Source organism: Acanthochromis polyacanthus, chromosome 20 (genome assembly GCF_021347895.1).
Source record: "Acanthochromis polyacanthus isolate Apoly-LR-REF ecotype Palm Island chromosome 20, KAUST_Apoly_ChrSc, whole genome shotgun sequence".
Taxonomy (NCBI): Eukaryota; Metazoa; Chordata; class Actinopteri; family Pomacentridae; genus Acanthochromis; species Acanthochromis polyacanthus.
In genome coordinates this window covers 15557611-15582475 of record NC_067132.1, presented here as the reverse complement: position 1 = coordinate 15582475, position 24865 = coordinate 15557611, and the positions used below count along the sequence as shown (strand labels likewise).

Here is a 24865-nt window from a genome sequence, read left to right as displayed (position 1 = left end):
AGAGAAATTTGAAATTCATTGTCGAGTATATATTTGTTCATTTCATCCTCATATTTTTTTTTTAGTTTCTCTCTTAATTTATTATATGGTTATTGGCACACACACTGAAACAATAAATCAAAACAGGGGTAGTTCTTCCAATTGATATAGTGCAAAATACAGAGTAAAGTCTGATTTGAAGAGTTGACAGGAATAGTTGTCCCTCTTATAAACAATCAGAAACAAATTCTTCCCAAATATCATAATCGATCGAAAATACAGACCCCATCATAGAAACTCAACACAACTCAAACACATTTTACTGAGGCCATAAACTTATTCATATAAGCCGTTCTCTTAAATCTTTTCTTCTTTCTTTGCATGCCCTGACCAGGCATCCACTTTCTTTCAAACAAGACAATTGAGACAATTGAGACAAACGAGACGATTACTTGCAAGCGAGTATGCTGTCATTTTTATGCTGCCCCTCCTGCCTCAGAGTGGCTGTGGTGGCAGTTTGCTTGTGGCCTGTGACATCTGCCTGGATATGCTTCAGGGCTTCTGCTTCTGGCTCTGCCACAGAGCTGTGGTTTGAGGCTCTGTCCAGGCCTTATCCGGTAATGTCAACCTGGAGCTGGTGTCACCAAGTGGCTCAAAGAAAGTAGCAAGCAGTGATTTCTTGCAAGACATTTAGTTAAATGAAATGAAATGCATTCAAATGAACTAACACACAACCACAATGGAGTGTGGAAATCGGCAATATCAGCACTACAGTTGCAGGTGGATGTGTGTCATGTGTGCTGGTTGATACTAGGTAGACAGAAGAGACAGACTCCTCTTCTCATTTGCGATTCTTTTCCTTGACTCTGCTTCTGAGTGCCTCCCACCTGAGGTGCGAATGGAGGAGGCAAGAAAGAAAGAGCAGTATGGCAATGGGCATTTCCCTAAATGAGACATCCTTGCTTTCAGCCATTGTTTTATAGCTACGCCAGTTGAATATGACATGGCACAGCTTCATCATCTGTTCAATATTTCTTATAACCTACCACTGCATTTCATGATCGCTGTCAGATGAGCACAGGAGTGTTCAAGACAGCTTTCAGCATATGTTGGATACACACATTTGTCAGCTGGGCTCCCACAGCTTTGTGCCATACCCCTTTTTTGTATGCCACAAGTGTAGAACTGACTTCAACAAAGGATGCAGCAAGAATACACCTGTGTATCTCATAGCTCGTCCAGCAAGCCTCCTCTCTCTTCCCCTCATCTATCCTCGAAATGCATTTTAGGAACAGAGATATCATTCAAGATTGCATGCTAAGATGCATTTCTGGGTCACAGGCTGGAGGAAGAGGAGACTGGGTGGCTCGAAATAGAGAAATGCGAGGAACCTAGAGTGAACACGTATGTCGGCTTTTACTGCCTCGAAGGTCCAGGTGAGCTGCATTAGCCAGTGACCCTGCTAAGGCAAGCTCGGACCGGCTTGACATCTGGAAAAAAACACTAGCATAAGTCACAACAGTACAAGGCATGAAAAAGGCATATCTGCAAAAATACCCCCCACTGTATTAGGATGCTACCTCTAATATCGCAGCACTTATTCTAATATTATTACTTCCAATCGCCCCCACCCATCTTAGCACTACTACCAGCGATCTTAGCAAGCAAATATAGGGAATGGAAACTCATAGTCAAAAAATAAATACATGCAGTTGAATTAGCACCCATTGGTGCTTGTGACAAGATGAGGTTGTATAAAATTCCTAAACTTGCAAATCATTTGCTGGAAACATAACAGTGATGGGTATTTCAGCAAGGAATGAAATTCAACCTCTAACCTCCAAGTACTAATCTAGTGAGGCACGCTCAACTCTCCTGCTTCTCTCCAGGGAAAATATGTGAATGAGAGATCAAACGGGTCACTAGTTTGAGGGGGCAGATTTTACTTGCCATCCACACCTTCTAGAAGGTTTTCTTTAAACCTATTCTTCTCTCTTTGTCTGTGTTAGCTCTCCTGGTCTGCCTCTGTTCTGCAATCTTGCACATTTTCACCAGAAGTCTCTAGGTTTGGTTAATTGTCCTTATTCAAAATGTCAGGCAGTGCATCTGTTCCTTCTTTGAACCAAATAATACAGCGGCCATCTGTGGAAGCCGTCCTGATGTTTGTTTTTAGCTCCGTGTGCTTATTCCATCTGCACAAAATTTAGTCCTAAAATTTATAACTGTAAATGTAAAACATGAAGTGCTCCTAAAGGGGCTCTACAAGTTTACATCAAACATTTCAGCTATGACCTCAGAATGAACCACGCGTAGTGTGAGTGTGAGATCTGACTGTGATACTTCTTCTGTTTACTGCTTCAGTCCAGGATATAAGACAAGAAAAAATGTATGATGCAAAATTTAAGTAACCAAAAGTCCTTTGGGTCCTTTGACTTGCATGGTGTGGTCTCTGGATCATTTTTTTTGTGACAGAGGCCGGTCAGTGCCTTGAGGTCTTGTGTTCCTCATGCCATTCCTGAGCAGTTTTAGTGGTGTGATGGGGTGCATTTTCCTGCTAAATGAGGCCGCTGTTGACAGGTAGTGCCGTTGACATGGGGGAATGTGCTCGTTCTACAGCAATATTTAAGTGGGTGGTACCTGGTAAAGTGACATCCACATGCCAGGACCCAAGCTTTTCCCGTAAAACACTTCATTGTTACAGCATGATCAATGTTGTACATGTCACCTGGGAGTGGTTTTAATGTTCTGGCTCAATGTTGAAATATCCCAATTTTGTCAGTGTCAACAAAAACTAAAAATGTACAAGCTTTGTGAAAGGAGAATTCATGGCAGAGCTGTTGTATTGGATTGCATTCGATTTCACAGTTGTCGTGAATTGGCCAGTGCCTGCATACATCATTACCAAGTCTTGCAATATGTTGCACTTTCTTACAACCTAAAGTATTTGTAACTTAAGCAATGGCAGACTCAGATTGAGACTATTTTTTTTCTTACACCCTTTACGAAGCTCAAGCTGGGTTGCTGATACCAGCAATTATGCAAACTATGGATGGGTACTGTGCACTCTTTATTGGTCATGGCCAGGCACCCATACTAAACATAAACACAGAGAAAGTTCTCGTTGGCCAACCTTCAATTGCTGATAGCGTTGCCTCCAGCTATACTAGGAGACCCCTGCCAATTTATTTGCATTAAATAGCCATAACCTCTATTTTTCTCCACTCATTTGCATCGCCGTAGTGCATTCCTTTTGCCCTTGCTCTACCCCGCAGAAAATGAGTGGCAGTAGACCGCCCACAGCAAATAACCACTGTAACATTAATCTGACATGGAGGGATGTCATTGAGTCGCCACAGCCGTGAAAGCAGGAGAGGAGCTACCCACTGGAAACCACTGACATGCTCAGCTCGAGCACAGCAACCTTGAAATCACACTGTGTTTGTGCGTGTTCAAGCCCAGCATTATTCTTGCAGCTATTTGGAGATTGGGGAATGCTCTGCACTCTCTCTAGCATTATGGATTTATTTACACTGATTATAATGTTTAGCAGTTTTTGGCATTAAATCTTGCAGAGCTGAAATTATATTCAGCCTGGCCTCATAAACACACTGATATTGCATATTGAAGTCGCTGAGCACCGTAGTTGGGATGTTAATGACTTGTTTTGTTTACTACGGTTTTCATCCCTATTCAGTTGCAATGAGAAACAACTGTGGCGAAACCCATGAAGTCAAGGTTATTACATTCCTTGACACACACCTGCACATTTCTGCATTCCTTTTTCTCTTGCCACCTGTTCATCAAGTTGACCAGACACAAGCATAGATGCAATAAACCCACAGAAAGAACCCGCTGTTACTTTGTGTAAGCAATTAAAGGACCGATGTGAAAGATTCAGTGGCATTGTGAGGTTGTAGATTGCAACTAGCTGAAAAGCCCTCTATGTCAAAGAGTGAAGGAGAACGTACAGTGGCCGTAACCTCAATGTATAAGCACAAAAGACCCTCTAGTGTTTGGTTTATCTGTTCTGTGCTACTGTACAAACATGGCAACACAACCTGGTGGCTCTGTGGTGGAGGATTCACACAAAGGCTTACTTTAAGCAGACGAAAACACAATGACTTGTAATTACAGGTATTTATACAGTAATGAAAATGTGATTATGAATATTGTATTCCATTTATGCAAACTGATCCTCCTAAATCCTGTGTGTGTTTATGACTACCTCCATTGGGATACAATTTTAAGTGAATGTTTTTTTTCTTGATATGAAGTAACTGAGCCATGATGCTTGTCAGACTTTTCTTGGATCTTGTTGGATCTGGTTGAAGAGAGAGGGTGTGGGTGGATGGTGGAGAGACTGGGATTTCTATATCGATGCTGCAAGCTTTGATACTGTTGCAGCTTAAAAGCCTGGATCTGTGGATACTATTTAGATGATGCACAGTAATTGGCAAGTTGGACGACAATTCTCAAATATTTTTTTTTAAACTAGAGCATGTTCAAAGGTTCAGTCTTGACTTTCTGTTAAATTTTCTCCTTTTAACTCTGCTGTCATTTGTAATGCTTCTATTAAATTGTTCCATGTATTTACATCAACGACATGAAGACCACTTTGAGAGATCAACCTTTTCTTGGGAGGCATTAAAATGCGTAAAGCTTCTAGCATTCATTGCCTCCACTATGGCGGTTATGAATGGGCTTCTTCTCCTTCTTTGCTTCTTCTTCTTCTGCTTATTTTTCTTCTGCTTCTTCTTCTTCTGCTTCTTCTTCAGTAGAATTGTGCCCTCTCTGAATGCCCCTCTAGTTTATAAAAAATAGTCAAGCTAAACATACACTGACTGAAAATTATTTCAAAATGTATTTGAAAAGATGACTGAATCCTTTAAATAATGCATTCACTTTAGATGGTTGACACCTGTAATCAGTTGTCTCGATCTTCAGGCAATGTCTTTGAATGGCTTTTGTGGCCTGTGTATGTTTAAAGCGAAAATTACATTTCTAAGTCATGACAGTCATCTAATTTTCAACATTTCTGTCAGTAAAATCCCTCTGCTAGGGATTTTCACGAACAGACAGAGCTTCTTATTTTGCTTTGTTCTGATTTTGGAATTTATTTCCAAATAATGTTTTGTTATAGTCCTACTTAAAGAATCTAAAGGGTTTTAGGTGTGTTTATGTTCACAATGAACATATAACTTTAATACTATTTGAATGACATACATACAATGTTTTAATTAGGATTACCACGGTTAAAGTCATAGGCCACAACTGGCACATTACATTGTAACCGATGGCAATATCTCAGCCTTTGAAATAAACTGCCACTTAATCGCAACACACACACAAAAGTATATCTCCAGTGGGTTTGAGATGCAATGTGGAGCTCAGTCCAAACCATGGCAGATGACATGCCTCAGGGTTTATGCTTTGTGTTAAACCCTCATTTCCCATTATGCTTCTCGTTGGTTGCCATCTATTGTGTTCCTTAAGAAGTAAATAGGGGTCAAGAGGTACTGTCAGCAAATGAACACTCTCTAAATGTGCATTTGGAGGACTTTTAAATCACCGCAAAACTTAATTCCAACAAGTTAAAAGAAAAAGCCCTCGTGGATGATTATGGTTACTTAGGTCAGTGAGACAGTGGGTCTCCATCTGTGACTGACTGAATATTATCTTAAATGTGTGTGTGTGTGTGTGTGTGCGTTATGTGCCGGCTGTGCAGAAAACCTCCTTAGTCATTTCTTTGTGACTCAGCCCGCTCCCATCTGACAGCTTAATATTAAAAAGCCTTCATCCTGCAGCAACACAGTCTGAGTTATGGCTTCTGGCATGGTGTGTGTGTGTGTGTGATTGTGTGTGTTAAAACCTGCTTCGTCATGATGTTTTTGGCTTAGCGTGGATCATAATGAACAACGAATTTGAATACCTGTCACCCACAAACGAACTCTTCCCTGCATACCGTGTGGGTGGGCGTGTGGGCGGGGATGAATGTATCTTCTATACGCTTGTGTTTTGCATTAGGGGGTGTGCATGTTTGCGTGTGCACATTTCATTGTACTCTGGTTTGTGTTTCACTGCACATTCTTTTTATGTATGAGTGTACAGATATATATACGTGTGTGTGTGTTGCATGTGACAAAAAGCCAAGGAAACTTCTGTGGACAATAAACAATGGCTGTCAGCCCACTGATGACAAAACGGCTGAGGAAGCTTCCTACTGTAAAGCTTCCATTCAACTTGATATGCAAATAAGCTATCAGCATTCAGCAACACCAGTTCCTTACAGCTTCGTATCATCGGGCTCATACATATTCACTCACACAGAGCTGGGTAGTAAATCAACAGAAATTCAATGCTGTGACATAAAGTTCAGGAGAATCTTGGATTTGGTTATTGTAATAACAAGATGTAGTATAGTAAAGTCTAAGATTTATCTTTAACAGCATGTTGCGTTTTCCGGGTCTTTGAAGTCATAATCAAGACTTAAGTACTGCTTGATTTGTTTTTATGACAAAGATACACGCGTTTTGTTCCAAATTACACATCTATTGAATATGGGAGGCACAAAACGGCTATAACGCCTAATATATAGCATGGTGGCATGTGCTAGAGCATGATTAACAACTTTCAGAAGAAACTTACAAATTATATGATTGCAACAGAAAATCAATGTGATGTTAATTTCCATTTTTTTAAAAAGAAGAAAAAGGCCAACAAAGACAGTTAACAGTGAACTCATCAGATCTGGATTACACAGCGTGGGTCAGCCGCATTTTGGCATCGCACAGAACTCAGTGAATAATCAGAGTAGATGCGTGCGTGAGAGGGAAGCAAATACACTTGAAGCATATGCTTGGGTTTGGACTGATATATGAAGAGGGCAAGTGTAACATTCCAGTGAAATCCAGTAAACAGATGGAAAGTATATTTAAAAGCTCTTTCAGAAAAAAAAATGTCACAGTTAAGCAGTGCAGTGAAATTGCTTGCCAAATTCACACATTTAAAAATATAAAAATTGCCAGTGTACATTTAATAACTCTATGGGAGACTGCATTTATCACATGATTTTCATTAGAAGGTGACGTCTATGTGGATTATCAGTCATCAAGGTCATGGTAAGAGCTTCAGGACTTGTCCTTCATGTTCCTGAAGATGTTTCACCCTCATCCAAGAGGTTTCTTCAGTTCTAGGACTTAAGAAGCCTCGTGGATGAAAGGTAAAAGATTTTGAAGAATCTAAAGGAGATGTGTAGTTTTTTGGTTTTTTTTACTGAACCCCTTTGGAACATGTTTGGAACTTGTCCTGTCCAAAATGTTTGCTTCATGTGTGCTTGGAAGCCCTTCAAATGCAATTCTTAGCTTTGGAAAAGCACCTGAAAAAATAACTTTTGCGACGAACTTAATTTGCTTGATGATCTAGAAGTTTTGATCTTATCAGAAAAACTGTCAATGAGCTCCCTACCACATGGTAACATGGATTACCGTTCATTTTAAGATGTTTGCTTCAAAATTTTATCCGTATACGTTTAATCTCTTGGAGCTTTTTATGCTATATATTTAGTATATGTATGCGTATGTAATATATTACATACTGCATATACAGTATGTATCTATCTTTGTGTGACATATTCATATGCAGCATTAAAGAGCATCTATGTATGTCCATTTGTGTTAGGTGTATCCACACAATTATATACCCTTATGCATTTCCTTCCATCTTACTCTCTCTGTCTCTCTGGTCTTTAGTCCATCCAAAGATTAAATGTTACACATGCATAAAGCTTTACACTGTTCTACACTCTTCTAAGGACTGAGAGAAGCACTGCATTTAAAAGGTCATCAGAATGTTAAGGTCTTCAAATGACCCACCAGGTGGTGTTTCTTAACTCTGTGTCCTCGCTCTGCCAACATTTCAGGGCACCAGCACCTGTGAACACACACCTAAACCCATAAACTAGCTCAACACAGAGCACAGAGACACATATGCACAATTCCAACATGGGCAGGTGTGGAATTTGATAAAAACAAACACATGAACACAGATGGATTTTAACAGTACAGTCTCTCAGAGAGCTGAAGCAATTGAGAAATCTTAATTAAAAGTAAACTTTGGGCAAGATTAGAAAGCTCGCCCTCACTGTTAATGAGAGCATGCTGTTTATGAAATGTAAGCCTTCAAAAAAGACATTGGAATGCAAATGAGACCGTGTTTTAACAAGGACTTCACTACATGTTCCATATTTTTAGTTACACACTGAGCACGAGGAATTACTGTAGGCTTATAAATATGCTGCATTTTAACAATTTAAATATGTAAAATACGTTGCATGTGGCCTAATTAATGCTCAATGGGACCTTTTGTGTCGCTGCCCCAGATATTAGACCTACCTGTGAAAGTAGTGATGAAAACAGTCCTACACAACCTCCCAACTGGATTCTTTTCATTAAGGAAGGAAATGTGCTTTGTGGAGACTTTACTCATGCATTGCTGTATTGACAAAGGCAGCAGGGATTTTTGTTGTGTTGAAGTAGTAAGTGAGGTTTTGAGATGCAATGTCTGTCTCAGTCTCTGCAAGAATATTCAGCAACTTTATTAGAAAAATAGGCAAGACATTTGGATCTCAAATAAAATATGTGAAACGGCAGGGGGGAGGAAGCATTTTGATATGGATTCAGAAACAATAAATCTAAGAATATGTTGACAGGACTGCCTTTAAAGTTTTGCCTCGGATGCAGTCCTGCATCTCAAGCTTGTAGCGTTGTGGGAAGCCTAAGATTTCAGTATTCAGGAAGCATTATAAATACTGGAAAAGATGGCTTTCAGAGGAGGGCAAAGCAGTGTACTTTATCTTGTAGTTGCACCGATATATATGTCTGACAAACTTGGTTCAGTGAGGTCTAACCCAGTGTCCCTGCCAGAGGCAGACATCTCTACTGTAAGATCTCTCCTTTTCTTTCTGTTTCTCAAGATGCAAATATGCACCCTGACCTTCTCCTATTCTTTTCATATCTCTTCTTTCTCTGCTTGTGTTTTCTTGCATGTGCTCTCGCTTTGTGTTTTTGCCTCTTTCTTTCAGGGATTCAGTCTAAAGGAATTAATCTATTCTCACTTTATATCTCTGTCTTGCTTTTTCTTCCACTTGCCTTTTCTACACATCGTCTTCACTCTCTTCGACTCCTACATGTTTCTACATAGTGTCGTCCCCTCTCTCTGCCCTTCGACTCCCCCATCCCAATTCCAGCTCTCTCTCTCTCTTCCTTCTCATTTCCTCCGTCTCTCCTTCACTCCTGCACGCCAAGGTCTTAGACAGGGGAAATGAAAAGTGTATGTATGCTGTAGCCGCACAGTGTGGCAGCGGGAGGGAAAACTGCTGTTTTATGGTTTTATTTATGGATCTGTAGATTTCTGACGGTGTGCACATCACACACAGGGGCAGAGGGGGGAAATGAAGAGCAGCCTGATTTGAACCATTGCTAGTACCCCCAGTGGAACTGCAGACTAGCAAGGAGGTGGAGGAGTGCACACACTTTTTGGACCAAATATGTATTAACTACGACGTACTGTGTTGAGAAACACTGTCACACACATGCATGCGCACACAGACAATATGAAAATGTGAATACTCAAGTATTCATGCCAGCGATATTAATTAGCACAAGCACATTAACTCAATTTCTCTACTTACCCACTCCACCAAACTAAACACATGAACAATGCCTTGTTCTCCTCAATCACCTTCTTTTATCAAAATATATAATTTGCTCTGCTGTCTGTCTGTCTCTCGACTGATTGCCACCGCATTCCCAGCAGAGATGAGTTTTCTTATCTGAAGGTCAACTTAAGCCAGAACAGTGTTTGTCACCTCACACTCTTAAACCCAGCAGCATTTAATGGAAGCAGCTATCATTGCACAGCAGATGGTGCTAACACTGCTAGTGCACATCTTGGCTCATGTCATGGCCAATAAATAGCCTTAAATACAAGGAGAATGTCAGGTGGATGAAATGAATGATGCTGCTGCTGCATTGAAATCACAGGCCGATGGAATATACGGTGCCTCATTTCTTGTGTAGTATAGAGCCGTATTTTTCAGAGCAGTGTTGTTTATTGATGGCATTAGCTTCTTACCACAACTAAAATTGGAAGTCTTGCATATTTTTTTGCAGGTTTTCTGGGGTTCAGTTGTATTTTATTTCTCAGAGTGGGATCATTGTCTGCGCTCCAAAGGGTTTGAATCAATTGTGCAAACAAAACTCGAAAAGGCTCTTGTGTGTTTTTGTGTCTGAATGGCTCTCTCTGAGAAAATTCAACTCCGAAATCCCTAAGTTATGTTAGAGTAAGATATAATAATAATGCCTTTGCCTCACCCATCTCCAAAATGCTGACAAATGTGAGCTTGTTATATATTGACTTTCTTGCAATCAGTATATGCCCCACGTTTGTATTTACTCTTGGCCCCCTAAAAGATCCCTCTTAAAATGCTCAGATTAAACAAGTATAGCTTTTGTAGTTTTTGCAATAGCATATGTTGCTCTCAGTGTGATGAAAGAACTTCAGTATTGTTCATAACACAATCACACATTAACATTTAGCACACAGAAAGTACAGTATTGAGGAAACTGGCTCTTATCCAGATTGTTTTCTCCTGACTGGATCCTTACTTGTGTTGCATCCACTCTCAGATGTACGTCACTTTGGATAAAAGCATCTGCTAAACGAAATTGTAGAAATGTAGAAACATGGTTGATGGAAAATGATTTTCTCTCCCTGAAGCATAATGACATTTCGAAGCACTGATCTGTAAGAGCGGAGGATCTGTTTTAGTGACTGGCAGAATTTCTTTTGCCTGTTCATGACATGCTATGTCAAAGGGTCTGTATGCAACACTCCGACCAACTGGATGTCTCCAGAGCACCAGACCGAAACAAACAAACTCGTCGGCCATCCTCTCTTAACAGTCGTTGACAATTAGAAAGGTTGTGTACACGAGAGTCAACAAAAAATAATCGAGCCACAAGGTAGCATTGTAAAATATAGCACGTTGAATGACTTTAATGTGTTTAGATCACGGTATAGTCACTTCTTCTTGCACTCTCTTCACTTAGGACTACTCTGCTCCACTCCATCTTTGTCTGTTTTCACAAACTGGTCTATCTCTGGTTTGCTTGTCAAGTCAAGTTAAATCTATTTATAAAGCACTGTAAAACAGCCAGAGTTGACCAAGATGCTGTACAGAAGAGTAAAAACATGATCAGAAGATAAAAAAATAATAGCGCTAAAAGCAAAATACACTATAAAACATACACAATAAATAGACTAAGCAGACAGGACTGCCCATCCCAGATAAAATACACATGCACATGGAAACAACAGACTGACATCACTGGAAAAACCAAAGAGTGAGAGGTGGGTTTTAAGAAATTTTGAAATTGGACAGTGAGGAGGTCTGTCTGATGTGCAGCGGAAGTTCATTCCAAAGTTTTGGAGCTGCAACAGAAAATGCTTGATCCCCTCTGAGCTTCATCCTTGTTTTGGGCACCCTGAGGAGAAGCTGGTCTGCTGACCTGAGAGATTGCTTAGGTGTATAGGCGTCTAGAAGCTCAGAGAGGTATGCTGGGGCAAGACCATTTAGGGATTTAAAAAAAAATAAAAGAATTTTACAATCAACTCTAAAATACAGTCTGGAGCCTAAACTAAAAAAGAAATAGTAAATTTATGAATGAAGTATTTATCCCATTTACCTAATTCGTGTACACTTCATTTCAGCTCGGTGTGAAATCACGAGCATTATCAGTCTCTGCCTGTTTAAAAAACATGGGGCGTGGCAGCAGTTTCAAACGGAGGGATTCACATGCACTCATGTTCAATAGCATGCACTAATTGCATCCAGTTACTTGCAAACTGACTACCAGAACATTCAATTCAGATTTCAACACAGAAAAAAATGTGACTTCATTCTCTGCTAAGAATGCCATTCCTCCACTGTATCTTTACATAGCAGGTACACACGTGGACAAAATTGTTGGTACCCCTCAGTTAAAGAAGGAAAAACCCACAATTCTCACTGAAATCACTTGAAACTCACAAAAGTAACAATAAATAAAAATTTATTGAAAATTAAATAATCAAAATCAGCCATCACTTTTGAATTGTTGATTAACATAATTATTTAAAAAAACAAACTAATGAAATAGGGCTGGACAAAAATGATGGTACCCATAACTTAATATTTTGTTGCACAACCTTTTGAGGCAATCACTGCAATTAAACGATTTCTGTATTTGTCAATGAGCGTTCTGCAGCTGTCAACAGGTATTTTGGCCCACTCCTCATGAGCAAACGGCTCCAGTTGTCTCAGGTTTGATGGGTGTCTTCTCCAAATGGCATGTTTCAGCTCCTTCCACATATGTTCAATGGGATTCAGATCTGGGCTCATAGAAGGCCACTTTAGAATAGTCCAACGCTTTTCTCTCAGCCATTCTTGGGTGTTTTTGGCTGTGTGTTTTGGATCGTTGTCCTGTTGGAAGACCCATGACCTGCGACTGAGACCAAGCTTTCTGACACGAGGCAGCACATTTCTCTCCAGAATGCCTTGATAGTCTTCAGATTTCATCTTACCTTGCACACTTTCAAGACACCCTGTGCCAGATGCAGCAAAGCAGCCCCAAAACATTACTGAGCCTCCTCCATGTTTCACCGTAGGGACAGTGTTCTTTTCTTCGTATGCTTGGTTTTTGAGTCTATGAACATAGAGTTGATGTGCCTTACCAAAAAGCTCCAGTTTGGTCTCATCTGTCCAAAGGACATTCTCCCAGAAGCTTTGTGGCTTGTCAACATGCATTTTTGCAAATTCCAGTCTCGCTTTTTTATGAGTTTTCTTCAGCAGTGGTGTCCTCCTTGGTCGTCTCCCATGAAGTCCACTTTGGCTCAAACAACGACGAATGGTGCGATCTGACACTGATGTACCTTGGCCTTGGAGTTCACCTTTAATTTCTTTGGAGGTTGCTCTGGGCTCTCTGGATACAATTCCAACGATCCGTCTCTTCAATTTGTCATCAATTTTCCTCTTGCGGCCACGTCCAGGGAGGTTGGCTACTGTCCCGTGGGTCTTGAACTTCTGAATAATATGAGCCACTGTTGTCACAGGAACTTCAAGCTGTTTAGAGATGGTCTTATAGCCTTTACCTTTAAGATGTTTGTCTATAATTTTTTTTCGGATGTCCTGGGACAATTCTCTCCTTCGCTTTCTGTTGTCCATGTTCAGTGTGGTACACACCTTTTCACCAAACAGCAGGGTGACTACTTGTCTCCCTTTAAATAGGCAGACTGACTGATTATGAGTTTGGAAACACCTGTGATGTCAATTAAATGACACACCTGAGTTAATCATGTCACTCTGGTCAAATAGTTTTCAATCTTTTATAGAGGTACCATCATTTTTGTCCAGGCCTGTTTCATTAGTTTGTTTTTTTAAATAATTATGTTAATCAACAATTCAAAAGTGATGGCTGTTTTTGATTATTTAATTTTCAATAAATTTTTATTTATTGTTACTTTTGTGAGTTTCAAATGATTTCAGTGAGAATTGTGGGTTTTTCCTTCTTTAACTGAGGGGTACCAACAATTTTGTCCACGTGTGTCGCTGTTTGGTGCTATATTTTTGTTTAAAATCTTGCATACTGCACCTTTAAAAGGGGACTTGTGCTTCTTTCAGTATATTCAGATAAAATGGGAAGAGGAGATCTGTTTGTTGTTGTTTTAAAGGTGTGATGTGTGTTGCCTTTTCCTGTCAAAGAACAATTTCATCCTTCATTATGAGCAATTAGCATGAATAAACAAGTCAATATTTATAAGATGACAAGCATTTAGTCACTGTGATACTGATCTCTTTGTGGCTCAAAATAACAGTGTTTTCTTTTCAGCTCAGAATAACAGTAGGAGTATAGTGACAGAGAGATTCCCAGATTAGTATTTAATCTTTTATTTTTATGGGGAAAAATGTTTTTCTTATTATTTTAGGACATGAAGATAGCTTTTGATACAGATCAGTTGTCCTGACTTTTGCACTGTTTGTGATTACTCCGCCTCACAAACAATTTGTTTTGTCATATTTCTGTCTTTAAAAACGCTTCATGCTGCACCTTTAACACGACTTTCAAGAGCCTGTTTACAAAAACAACTATGGAGAGGTGAAAATAAAGCAGCAACAGTCTACTCTCTCTCTCTCTCTCTCTCTAAAATGGCCCCAAACACCCATAATTCCCCTCTCTACCTGTCCACTGCAGTGTGAGTGTCTCCTCTCGTCGCCCACCCTCTCTCCTGGGTAATTTGTTGTGTAAATACGGTCTACTTACAGCTGACGGGCCCTTTCGGCTGTGGCGCTGGAAATGCAATTACAGGCAGCAAACATCTCCATTGTTATCACTGGAGGGTGCGACGCTCATTTCGGTCCCCTCTGCAACGGGGGCCGTTATTGATCGGTATCAGCTTTGAAGAGGGGATTACTAATGAAGCCATCTGAAAGCCTTTTGTGCTCGGTAAATTTTCCACGCACATGCGTGTGTGTCCGTAAGGGCGTGTGCGCAGCTTTGTAAATGGATGTGCGTTTGAGAGACAGAGATAATGGGTGTTAGTAAATGTAGGTGCCACTCTGCCATCCTATTGAGAATGACTCCTTAAACCGTCCTTTAGTGGTGCTCTGGTGCCTCCGCTGGTAGTTTTGCTCATCACAACTGCACTCACTATTCACCCCTTCAAACAACCTCAATTGTGCCATGCAGCCTCCTTCCTCTCTGATTGTAATACAATCACACTGTTGAGGTGGCAGTCTTTTGATAATTATATAGCTGTGGAGGTTTGGCTGCCTGCTGGGGGACATAATGTTTGTGGCATGCTGGTGAATTGGCTTCTTCTATTAAGCTAGTTGTAGCTATGCTTTATCATTACTTCTAAACGAGTGGGATGTTCCGTTGGTTTACTGCACAGCTGCTGTAAATCTATTTCAAACATGCAACAACTTTAAAGCCTCTGAAACTGGTATTCAAACCTTCTATCTGAAAGAATTTAAAATGTTGATTAAATAAGCACAATGAGTTAAAGTTTGGCCTCAGTTATTGCTTATTAAAATGAATTACAGTTTGATTAAAGTATTGCTAAATTCTGCACAGAAACGCATGACAGGACCCTTTTAATACCAAATATAAGTTCTGTAAAACAACAAAAAAAAACTGTCCCATTTTTGTCAGACAATTGTGAGTTCATTTAGAAACACATTGCTCATAAAAATCTGATTTGGGGCCTTTGAATTACACATTTTTATGGGAGTCCACAGAGAAAGCCCTTGTTTGTCTTATACGGGACATTTTAACCCTCCCTAAGAGAGCTATAAAAGTACACATGCTCACTCACTTATAACACAAAATACAACAATAACTGCTTGACTTCTCTCCATTTTTCCAGCTCTTAGACAACCCCACGGCTCTGCTGCTAAGAACATGGTGGAAACGCACTACCCCGCCGAGAGAAAACTTCACGCTAGCACTTTAACACAGCCAGACGTTATTCTCATACACCCATGGCGTAGTGGCTGTGGCTCTGTGCTCACTCAATTATTAAGTAACCCTACTTCACATACAACTTATTTTCGTCTCCGTTCTGAGTCAAGCTGGTCTAATACCATGCTTGTTTGGCACTCTTTGAAGCAGAATAGGGCTTTTCTTTGTCCCCGTTTGATGTGCGTGCAGGCGCCTGTGGACAAATGATTCGCTTCATTCTCCCCTGTCTTTGTTCTTTTGTGTTCGTTTTCGTCTTTGTGCGATGTGATTGCACCAAAACTGTTCTTCGCATATTCATAAACCTATTATTTCCTCATGTTCTTAGCATGTGTTATCGTGAAGAGGTCCCCCTAATAATGCAATAGGTGCAGCGCTAATGTGTTGAATGAGGCTGTAGCACTAATTAGCCTCTTTCCTCTTCACCAGAGAATAGAAATCACCTATAGAAAAGCTGTAAGACCTGGAATTCATGAGTCTAAGCTAAGAGCTTTGTATTTTTTTAGAAAAATGTCCAAAGCCTACAAAAAAACTTGGCTTATGTAAGATATTTCTCACTAATGATGCACCATAGTTGTCTTGGCACCCAATTCTCTAAGACTAGAGGAAAATTAGCCCTTTAAATACTCTCAGACTTGCAGCCTCATGATTAACTTTGACTTTTGCTAAAATAATGCTTTTAAAATGATGTGCTTTACTTTATGAAAAGTGACTGTACTCTGTATATGCAGTGTAAAAACACAGCATGCTCATGTTTTTTAAAAAAAAATATTCTGCACAATGTTTTTACTCTTTGTCTTGCAGGACTATGCACACAGGATTTCATATAATGTTAATGATGTCATTAATGATGCTGTGCTGTGGTTTTACACGTGTGCAGTAGCCTGTATAAGGCTGTCCTCCTGGACTCTACCCACCTGTGTACAACAACTCTTTCCTGCTTGTTGTGGCCTGTGGGAAATTATATCCTCGCCAAGCATGTAATTAGGACCATCATGCTAATACTGGCTTCCTTTTGCTCAGCAGCCTTATTTCTTGGTGGCATAAAAACATTCTTTTTGAGATTCTTCTCCACGGTGACATGTTTGTGTCACATAATGTCTTCAGTTGTGTCAGCTGCCCGTTCATGCTGCAAACCTGTACCAAAGCTGTTCTGTTGGTTTCAGATCTGGTGATAGGGAGGTCATTTTCCTTGTGGCATGTTAGCAGGTAGCCATTAGACAATGCTTAAACTATGGCCGTAAAGGGATGCATGTAGTTAGCAAGAACACTCAGAAGAATGTTGATTGATTGGTACTGAAGTGATACGAAAACATTCCTCGGACTGTTGACATAAAGCATGTTGGATTTATGGATTCATATCGTCCTGATTGTGTTTTTCAGTCTTCATCTATCCAGTTTTAGTTATCTGTGTCCACCGTAGCCTCAGATTTCTGCTCTTAACTGACAGATGCGGAGCCCAACATTCTTCTGCTGATTCAGCCACTCAGTCTCAAGGTTGCATGTACTGTGCATTGAAACTATTCCCTGCTTACCTCAGTTATAAAGAGTAATTATTTTTGAGTTACCTCCAACCAGTCTGGCTATTCTCCTCTGACCTCTCTTATCAACAAGACTTTCCCTTTTGCTGAAGTGTTGTTCACTGGATGTTTTGTTGACTTTCACACATTCTGAGAAGTCTAGTGGAGATCAACAGTAATCTAACCAGCTTAACTTGCTCCAAAGTCACCGAGTTCACTTTTTCCCCCCTTATTCTGATGTTTGCTATGAATATAAGTGAATGACATGGATCTGCATGATTTGATGCATTGACTGATCAAACATATAGATGTTTCTAGTAAGTGGATGGAGACTATCAATGAAATCTGTATATTTGAAATTACCATTCTATCTTTCTTTATGCCAGAGGACATTTACTTTGCTGCTTAAACTCAGTGAGAAGGGTTGTAATGGTTAATCCTGTTGAGACCCTAGAAGGTCATTTAGATTTTAACTGCAGAGCAGCAACCATCTCTAGAAGTATCTTCACAAATGTGACCCTAGATGCACTCAGTGTCGTCTTTGCTGATGTAAAATGTGTCGCAGATTAAAATTGATGTTTTTTAGTGTCATTGGTCAAGGTGGTATTTTCAAAAGAGCAGATAATGCTGTTTCCACGCCAAAACAGAGCTGTAATTGGGCCACAGATGATTGACAAGTAGAAACAAAACTTCCCCTGGTCCCCCAATCCCAGCTGTGGTTTGTGACACTCAGAGCACTAATCCCCCAACTCACTTTCAAACACTGCTCATGGCCCAGTGACACCAGGCTGGCAAACCAGATAATTAGATCAAGATGGCTAAAAAAAAAAAAGTCAAAGGGAGACAGAGTGCTTTAGAGAGTATAAAGAGTAAAAAGCCACTGAGTCTTGTTTTATCTCAGTGAAAGCCTTCCGAGAAAACATGCCTCGAATCTGAATCAAAAGCCACAGCGTTTTTTTTTCCCTCTGGCATTAGCACAGCTGAGGCAGACTTTTGCAGATTTGCTGACCTGTAGTGTCAGAAATTCATTTCCTATTTAACTCGCTGTAGATGCTAAGAACATAGTGACAGGTAAAAGTGAAGAAATAAGAGAAAGCCCCGGGTGTAAACCTTCTATGGTGAGTTTGCCCTTTTCATATTAAACACAATCCAACAGCTCTATCCTCAAAGTGCTTGTCAGCTCTGGCTGTTCGGGGCTAATGCAGCGTAAATAAATGTAGGTGGTAATGGGAAAAGTGACGTGCAGATTCACATTTTTTTGCCCTCTTGGCCTGTGGAAACTTAGTTATTTCCTTAGGATTTCATCATTTTTGCATGACTGAAGATTGACATGAACTCTTTCTAGATGAGTTAAATGCATCCGTCTGTGGTGTGTATCTATTAGAAAGCTCTGTAGTCCTAACAGTATGATTAAACAATACATTTGATACTCAAGCCACTTGGTAAGTTTTTGGTCATTAAATATTGTTTTTATTCACGTAGACTTAGAATTTAATGAGCCTTAATAGTAGCTTATGCTTCAGTAAAAATAACCTTTCTTTTAAGAGCATTTTAAAAATTATGTTACTGAGTGCTTCACGTGGGGCAGCAAATTTAAATAGACGAATGATAATATTTTTAAACACTGAACCAGTCAAAAAGCAAAAATAGCTCAGAAGAGATTTAACACTGACTCAGCCAATCTGATTTCCCCAGGCAAGCTGTTCCAAAGCCTTGGGCTCTGACCGCAAACCCTTTCAGTCAGGCTTCCAGAACCGATACAAGACTTCTGCCTGAGAATCTCCAATGTATTGGCTTGTACAGTATTAAGATTTGAGGATATATATATATATATATATATATATATATATATATATATATATATATATATATATATATATATATATATATGTAGCATAAAAATAGTAGAAAGTGGGGGCACGAGGAGACTTAAAAATAATGCATATGATCTCGTAAACAGTTGTGACCACCACTCTCGATTCTTCACAGCTGTGATTCCTCACAATAAGCTCAGTACGTTCCGATATTGAACCAGCAGATGGCAGCATTCTTCCTGCAATGTGCCGGGATGCTGCAGTTTCCTAGTTTGACCACTGGAGAACAGTGTTGGCCCAGTGTCCCTACAGGCTAGGCTGAATCATTTCAGTCAAATACATTTTTTTTTAAAACTTTTGGAACATCAGAAATTTGCTACAGCCAATATTATATACAAGAAGAAAAAAAAGAACACAGTCTGGAAATGGATCATATTCAGTGAGATATGAAGTTTCTGGTCTTTGTTTAGATGGATAGGTAGATTAAACCTTTATTGATCCCACAGCGGAGAAATTTACTCTATATATTTCAGAATGTGTCTAAAATGCTATCAGATCTAAGTTCTTCATTGAAAATGTTCCTCTTCTTAAAGGTTGGCTCCTTGAAGAGTTTACTCTCCTTCCCTCGCTGCTTGTCATTATAACAAATGCCAAACAAAAGGCTTTATGTGACTCGTACACTTCAGTGGTCACCTTTCCTGTTAGTGGCAGCTGAAGGCTGCTCTCAGAGAGGATTTGTAAGCACTTCAGTAACCACAAAGTGAGATCTCATAGGACTTAGCATAATAGTCTTTGTGAATCTCTGTGGTTTTGGCTGTAAACCCTGTGTGACCTCAGACTACTTTGGTAGGTCCAGAATGCTCTCCTCAAACACAATGCAAAGTCATGTGGACCACCTCGCCGTGGTTCTCCGAGGACACAAGCTGCTCCAGACCACAAGGCTCTGACACAGCTACAGTATGAATAGTCAAACACTAGAGAAAACAAAAATCAGTGTGCATAATTATGTCTGGTCAAACCGAAAATAGTTTTTATTCAGGAAAAATTAACTTTGTAATTTCACTCAGTGTGCCTTCATTGTTAGTGTAACGCTTTGTGTGTGTCTCCTCTGTCCAGATAACCAGATCTTGCAGTTTGGGAAGCTGGTCAGCACCTCTAACACTTACGAGCCCACTGCACCAGGAAACCCCAGAAAGCCTGTAACTGTGACCACGGACCAGCCTCTGCTTTGGAGCATGGGCATCCAAAAGGACGGGGAATGATACCGAAGAAAGCCTCCCTTGTGATGAAAATGACAGGATAGAGCATGCAACTACTTTTCTAGAGCTGAGCTGCTGCAAAGTCACTGGTTTTTCATGTTATTTATAGCACGCTGTAGGAAAGGAAAAAAGCTGAAAGCACTGTCATAGTATACGGGGCCAAAGCGTTGTGTTTTATGGGTATTATGTGACAAAATAACAAATTATCATCTCAGGTGGAACAGGACCATAGAAAACTGACAGAAACATGACCAATTTTTACTCTGCTTATCATAGAGACCATCCTTGTTAAACTGCATGTTCTAGGTAGATTGATGGGCTCTGTGCTATTTTGCTGTTTCCTTGTCTTGATGCATCTTCATTATATATTTACTTTTAAATTGAACCATTTTAAAGTTTAATCTTGCCTTACACAGTGAATCTATCCTCTACAGGTATCTGCTTTGTATTGCAGCCCCCAGTATGTGCCTTTGACATTCTGTTTCACACTAATCACTGGAAAATACACAAATTTCTAAGTAGTTGTGCCTTGTGATGAGAGCTTATGATTGCACTTCTGAAAAATATAAACTGTTCTATGCATTTGTAATAACAGGAAGGGTATTTGATTAGACAGGAAAAATATAGCCGTTGGGTTTCCATTTGTTTTATTTACACATTGAAATATAAATGTTGAGCACAGAATGTAAAAATGACATCACTTCAGTCCCCAATCACACCAGCCCATTAACATGTTGCACCACAGCGTCTTGACCAGGATTTATTTAACCACCACTGGAAGAAAAACAAACAAGGCAGTGTTAGCAAATCAAGAAATTGCATCCACTTTATATAATGACACAAATTGCTACCGAAGAAAACCTCACTTGAAAATACAATGCCTGCATGTTCCACTGCATCATACCACCATATGCACTTATAGATTAATTCTGACAATCATGAGAGCAGCCTAAATGATATATTTGTATGTTATCTTCTACTGTGCACAGAAATAAAAGGACCAATGCTACCAGCAAGGTGCTTCACCTCCCCTTATGTTTTGTGTAAGAACTTGAAATACTTGGATAACCTGGTGGTATTTTACTGTTATTTAATAAAATGTAGGTTTATCTTAGAGGAAATGTGATCCTTTTTTTAGTTTAAAAAAAAAAGTGTTTGCTTTGATGTTACAACACCATTCAGTTTCTCAGTCGTCATGAAGTAATTTCTTTAAATGAGCCAATAATGAAAACTATAACAGACAGCTGAAATTTGCTGGAGTTTGTACAACGTTAACATGGAATTTAAGGTTCCAGAAATACTACAATTTTGGTTTCATGGAGCAGAATGTTTTCAAGATAAAATCATGACAAGTTTACTAGTCTGAGAAGAGCTTAATTATTATATAAAATTGTATTTATTATTAAAATAACTGATTAGTTTTTTGTTGTTTTAAATATGAGTAAGATGCTAAATTAACATTTCAAGCTGTACCACAGGCAGACAGGCATAATACTTATGTGTGAATTTCTGAAGTCTTCCAATTACACAACTTTAAATAGATAATTTTAGCTAAAAGCAGATTAGCCAAGTAAGTGTCTGAGCTAGTAATTTAATCAGCAATTCTAAACTCCCCTCAGTCTGAAGAGTAGTCACTGATATCAGTAAGACAATGAGACAAAATGCTTCATTTGAACAGTCCCACAATTAGGATACAAATAATACAGAGGAAAGACAAACCCTCAACTTCAATAACTTTTCTTAAGAGTACAAAGAGTATACTACTTTAAATGCAAATAATGTTTTAAATACCAGGCACCATCAATATGCTAAAATTTATCATGTAAATGCATTACTTACACAATGATGTTGTTGATAGGGATGTGGATGAGCTTGACGAAGAAACCAATGAAACCCATGATGGCAAACCCAATCGCTGTGGCCATGGCAATTTTCTGGAATTCTAAAGGTGGGAAGAAATCGTAATAAATGTTAGAACTATTGCATTAAAATAGAATTAGTTACATACAGAGAGATGCACTCCTAATTTCCTATGTGTTAGCAGACTAGCTCAAATTCGAAAACGAGTTGATGCTGGTCAACAGTCACCGAAGCTTGGCAGAATAAAGAAAACACATGAAAACCCACCTTTTCTGTCGGGTTTTGTACACCTCTTTACAAGCCTTATGGAGTCTTTGACGAACTGTCGGCTGGGCTCAACAAACTGCATTACCTGATCCATGGTGCTTAGCTGAGGACAGAAATAAAAACGAAGTCAGCTTGGACTAGTTTCAGTGCTGACGTTGACTTCAGCAAACAGAGCTTTTTTGGCTATAGCGTCTTTACAATAGTTAATATACCGCGGGTATTCTGAATTTCCATCATATATTAACCGAGATATCAAAAGACGTTAGTGTCCTAAGTTTGATACGTTTGGAAATCCTTGGCATTGCTAACGTTAGCATAAGACGAGCTAATTATCATGTCCACGTAACGTTATGCTAGGTAGTGGCCAAACTAGTGAATAAAATCCATACATTCAACAGTACATGTGTTTAATAATACAATAAACTATTAAAGAAAAATACAAACAATGATTGTACGCTTACCTCTTTCTGACGATGTCTATTGAGAAGACAGGCAGCGGAGTGAGAAAGCCACGTAGCTTTAAAACTGGACTGACAAAAAGAAGGGCTGACGTAGAATTTAGCGGCGCATGCGTACAACGTGTCTGTTTTTGGCAGTTATTGTCTTCAGCGCCACCTGCAGACTGGGAGGTTTCAATACAGTGAGATGCAGCAGGGCAGGTTTGATTGCTGCACTTTAAAAATGAAATTAAAAATTATCTATTATCCTTAAAGATACTATCAGAAGTAAATCAATCTTTATGCGATTTATATGAAACCTTATTAAAGTCTCTTGTTTTCTAAGTTATAATCCTGTGTAATGTAACCACGCTTAATCCCTTTAAGTCATTAACCCCTATTATTGGATTTATTTTGTTTTAAGATTTTTTTTTTTAAGTTAAAATGCATTTTGTTCATGTAAAGGAATGTCTTATCTACCTGTCATATTCAGAAAGCTTGCTATGTTCAGATGTAAGCAAGATTTGTAAATGGAAATGTGAGTTTATTTTCTTCTTGTTATTTTTTTGTGTTGTTGTTATATTAATTAAATGGAATAAAGACCTTTAAAAAAAAAGGTTTGATTGCTGCAGGAGCGGCACAGTTTAGCACAATTTTACTCTTTCTTCTTGCTTGATTTCAAGCTCGAGTTTTTTAGGATAAAATGTTTAAATAAAAACATTAATTAATAAAAGAATGAAAATAAAACAAGGAAGCCACTTAAGAATTAAATTACTTTTCATGATTTACAATTAAAAATCAGGATGGAAGCTTTCACGGTCGTGTATTATTTTTTTTAAATGTAGTATAAAATCTGTCAAAATCCAATTTGTCTTGATAATAACAGTTTTCGGTGCAAGTAAATTTAATTTTCCGTTTAAGGAAAAGTGTTTAAACCTTGTTTTTTATTATAGAATGCATCTCCAAAACATGGCAACTAATTTATGAAATATTATAACACAACTGTGATTATTCAGTGATGTGAAAAAATATGTACAAATGGAAATGAAAGGCTTTTTTACATACTGGACAATAAATACTGTATCCCCTTTGAAACAGTGCTTGTTGATAAAGATGATTAACTCAAAGAAATTGCGTGTGAAATTTCCATTTTATCACATCACATGTTCGTCCTTAGTAAAAAGTAAAGACATTTGTCACAACTTCAAATCAGAGGTTCCAGATTAGATGCCAGTGATTGAAATTTTGTTTGGTGAACCGTGTTCACCCTCATCAGCACACGTGGCAAAACCTATTAGTCTGTAAACTTGGGATCCAGCTCAACCCCAGTAGCATTTCATCTGTTTCACATTTCTGTACCTGTCCATATCCTCTCAGTATATATTTTTCTAAAACATGTGTCATCTATATCTATCTATTCAAATATGAAAGAAACAGTGAAATTACTATTGATGACTACTGACGTGTATTGCTTACAATATTAACATAAGAACTCCTGAACTGAAGTGAAACACAATGCAACTGAAGTGGTCATTACAACAGCAACATAACACAAACATACACAGATAAAAGATGCACAATCCAGCTGGGGTCTGGCTCGGGTCCACATGGACCCCAAATGACTTTTTTATATATACACCACAAACCTGGTTGCAATCAAATAAGCTTTGGTGTACTGTATGTGATGACCACTGCGTGGGTGGCGACTACCTAAAGGAACTGAAAAATGCAACTTGTAAATAAAAAAATATGACAAGTTAGATACCCCTAGGATCCAGATGGACCCCAGGGGTACTGATGAGGGTTAAATGTCTGATCTATTCTCTTTGCTCAAAATGTGTTGTGTCACCAAGCAAAGATCTGAAAAGGTCTCTAAGGCCTTCAGAAAAAAAAGGTTGGTGGATGCCTATGAGTCTGGAAAATTATTTAAAAAGATCCCCTTCAAGCAGAGCAGACTTAATGAGAATGCCGCTTTATTTATGACCAGCCATCCAGGCAAATTCATTTCAAGAGCAGAGTGTTTGATTCTCCACGAATCCCAGCTTTTCACCATAGTGTCGGTAAGTAGCTTTTCAAAGTTATTATCGTGTGAGAGTGCATAAGTCAGCAAACAGAACAAGACTATATAAATGTAACCTGCATGGGAGGTATGCCAGGACAAACCCCCTGTTGTCC

At 39.1% G+C, this 24865-nt stretch overlaps 2 protein-coding genes across 3 annotated transcripts in view; one reads left to right on the top strand and one right to left on the bottom strand.

Annotated features, from left to right (window-relative positions):
- The window catches only part of tpk1 (thiamin pyrophosphokinase 1), an 83195-nt gene extending 62053 nt beyond the window's left edge, over positions 1 to 21142 (top strand). For both annotated transcript variants that reach the window (XM_022193689.2, XM_022193686.2), the window contains exon 9: positions 19984 to 21142. In XM_022193689.2, the coding sequence (XP_022049381.2) occupies positions 19984 to 20129 (146 nt within the window). In that variant the 3' untranslated portion in view covers positions 20130 to 21142. The remainder of the gene's footprint in view (positions 1 to 19983) is intronic.
- On the bottom strand, positions 20757 to 22857 carry sec61g (SEC61 translocon subunit gamma). The gene is made up of 4 exons (XM_022193691.2): positions 22715 to 22857; positions 22254 to 22356; positions 21966 to 22068; positions 20757 to 20900 (listed from the first exon to the last, which is right to left on the bottom strand). The coding sequence occupies exons 2-4, from the start codon at positions 22345 to 22347 to the stop codon at positions 20891 to 20893; spliced, it is 207 nt and encodes a 68-aa protein (XP_022049383.1). The 5' UTR covers positions 22348 to 22356; positions 22715 to 22857; the 3' UTR covers positions 20757 to 20890.
- Positions 22858 to 24865: the final 2008 nt, after the last annotated feature.

Excerpts from the sequence above, each read along its gene's own strand:
- sec61g (XM_022193691.2), bottom strand. The coding sequence starts at position 22,347 with ATGGATCAGGTAATGCAGTTTGTTGAGCCCAGCCGACAGTTCGTCAAA. Across the intron at positions 22,069-22,253 it reads TACAAAACCCGACAGAAAAG|AATTCCAGAAAATTGCCATG; the intron begins GTGGGTTTTCAT and ends TCCCACCTTTAG.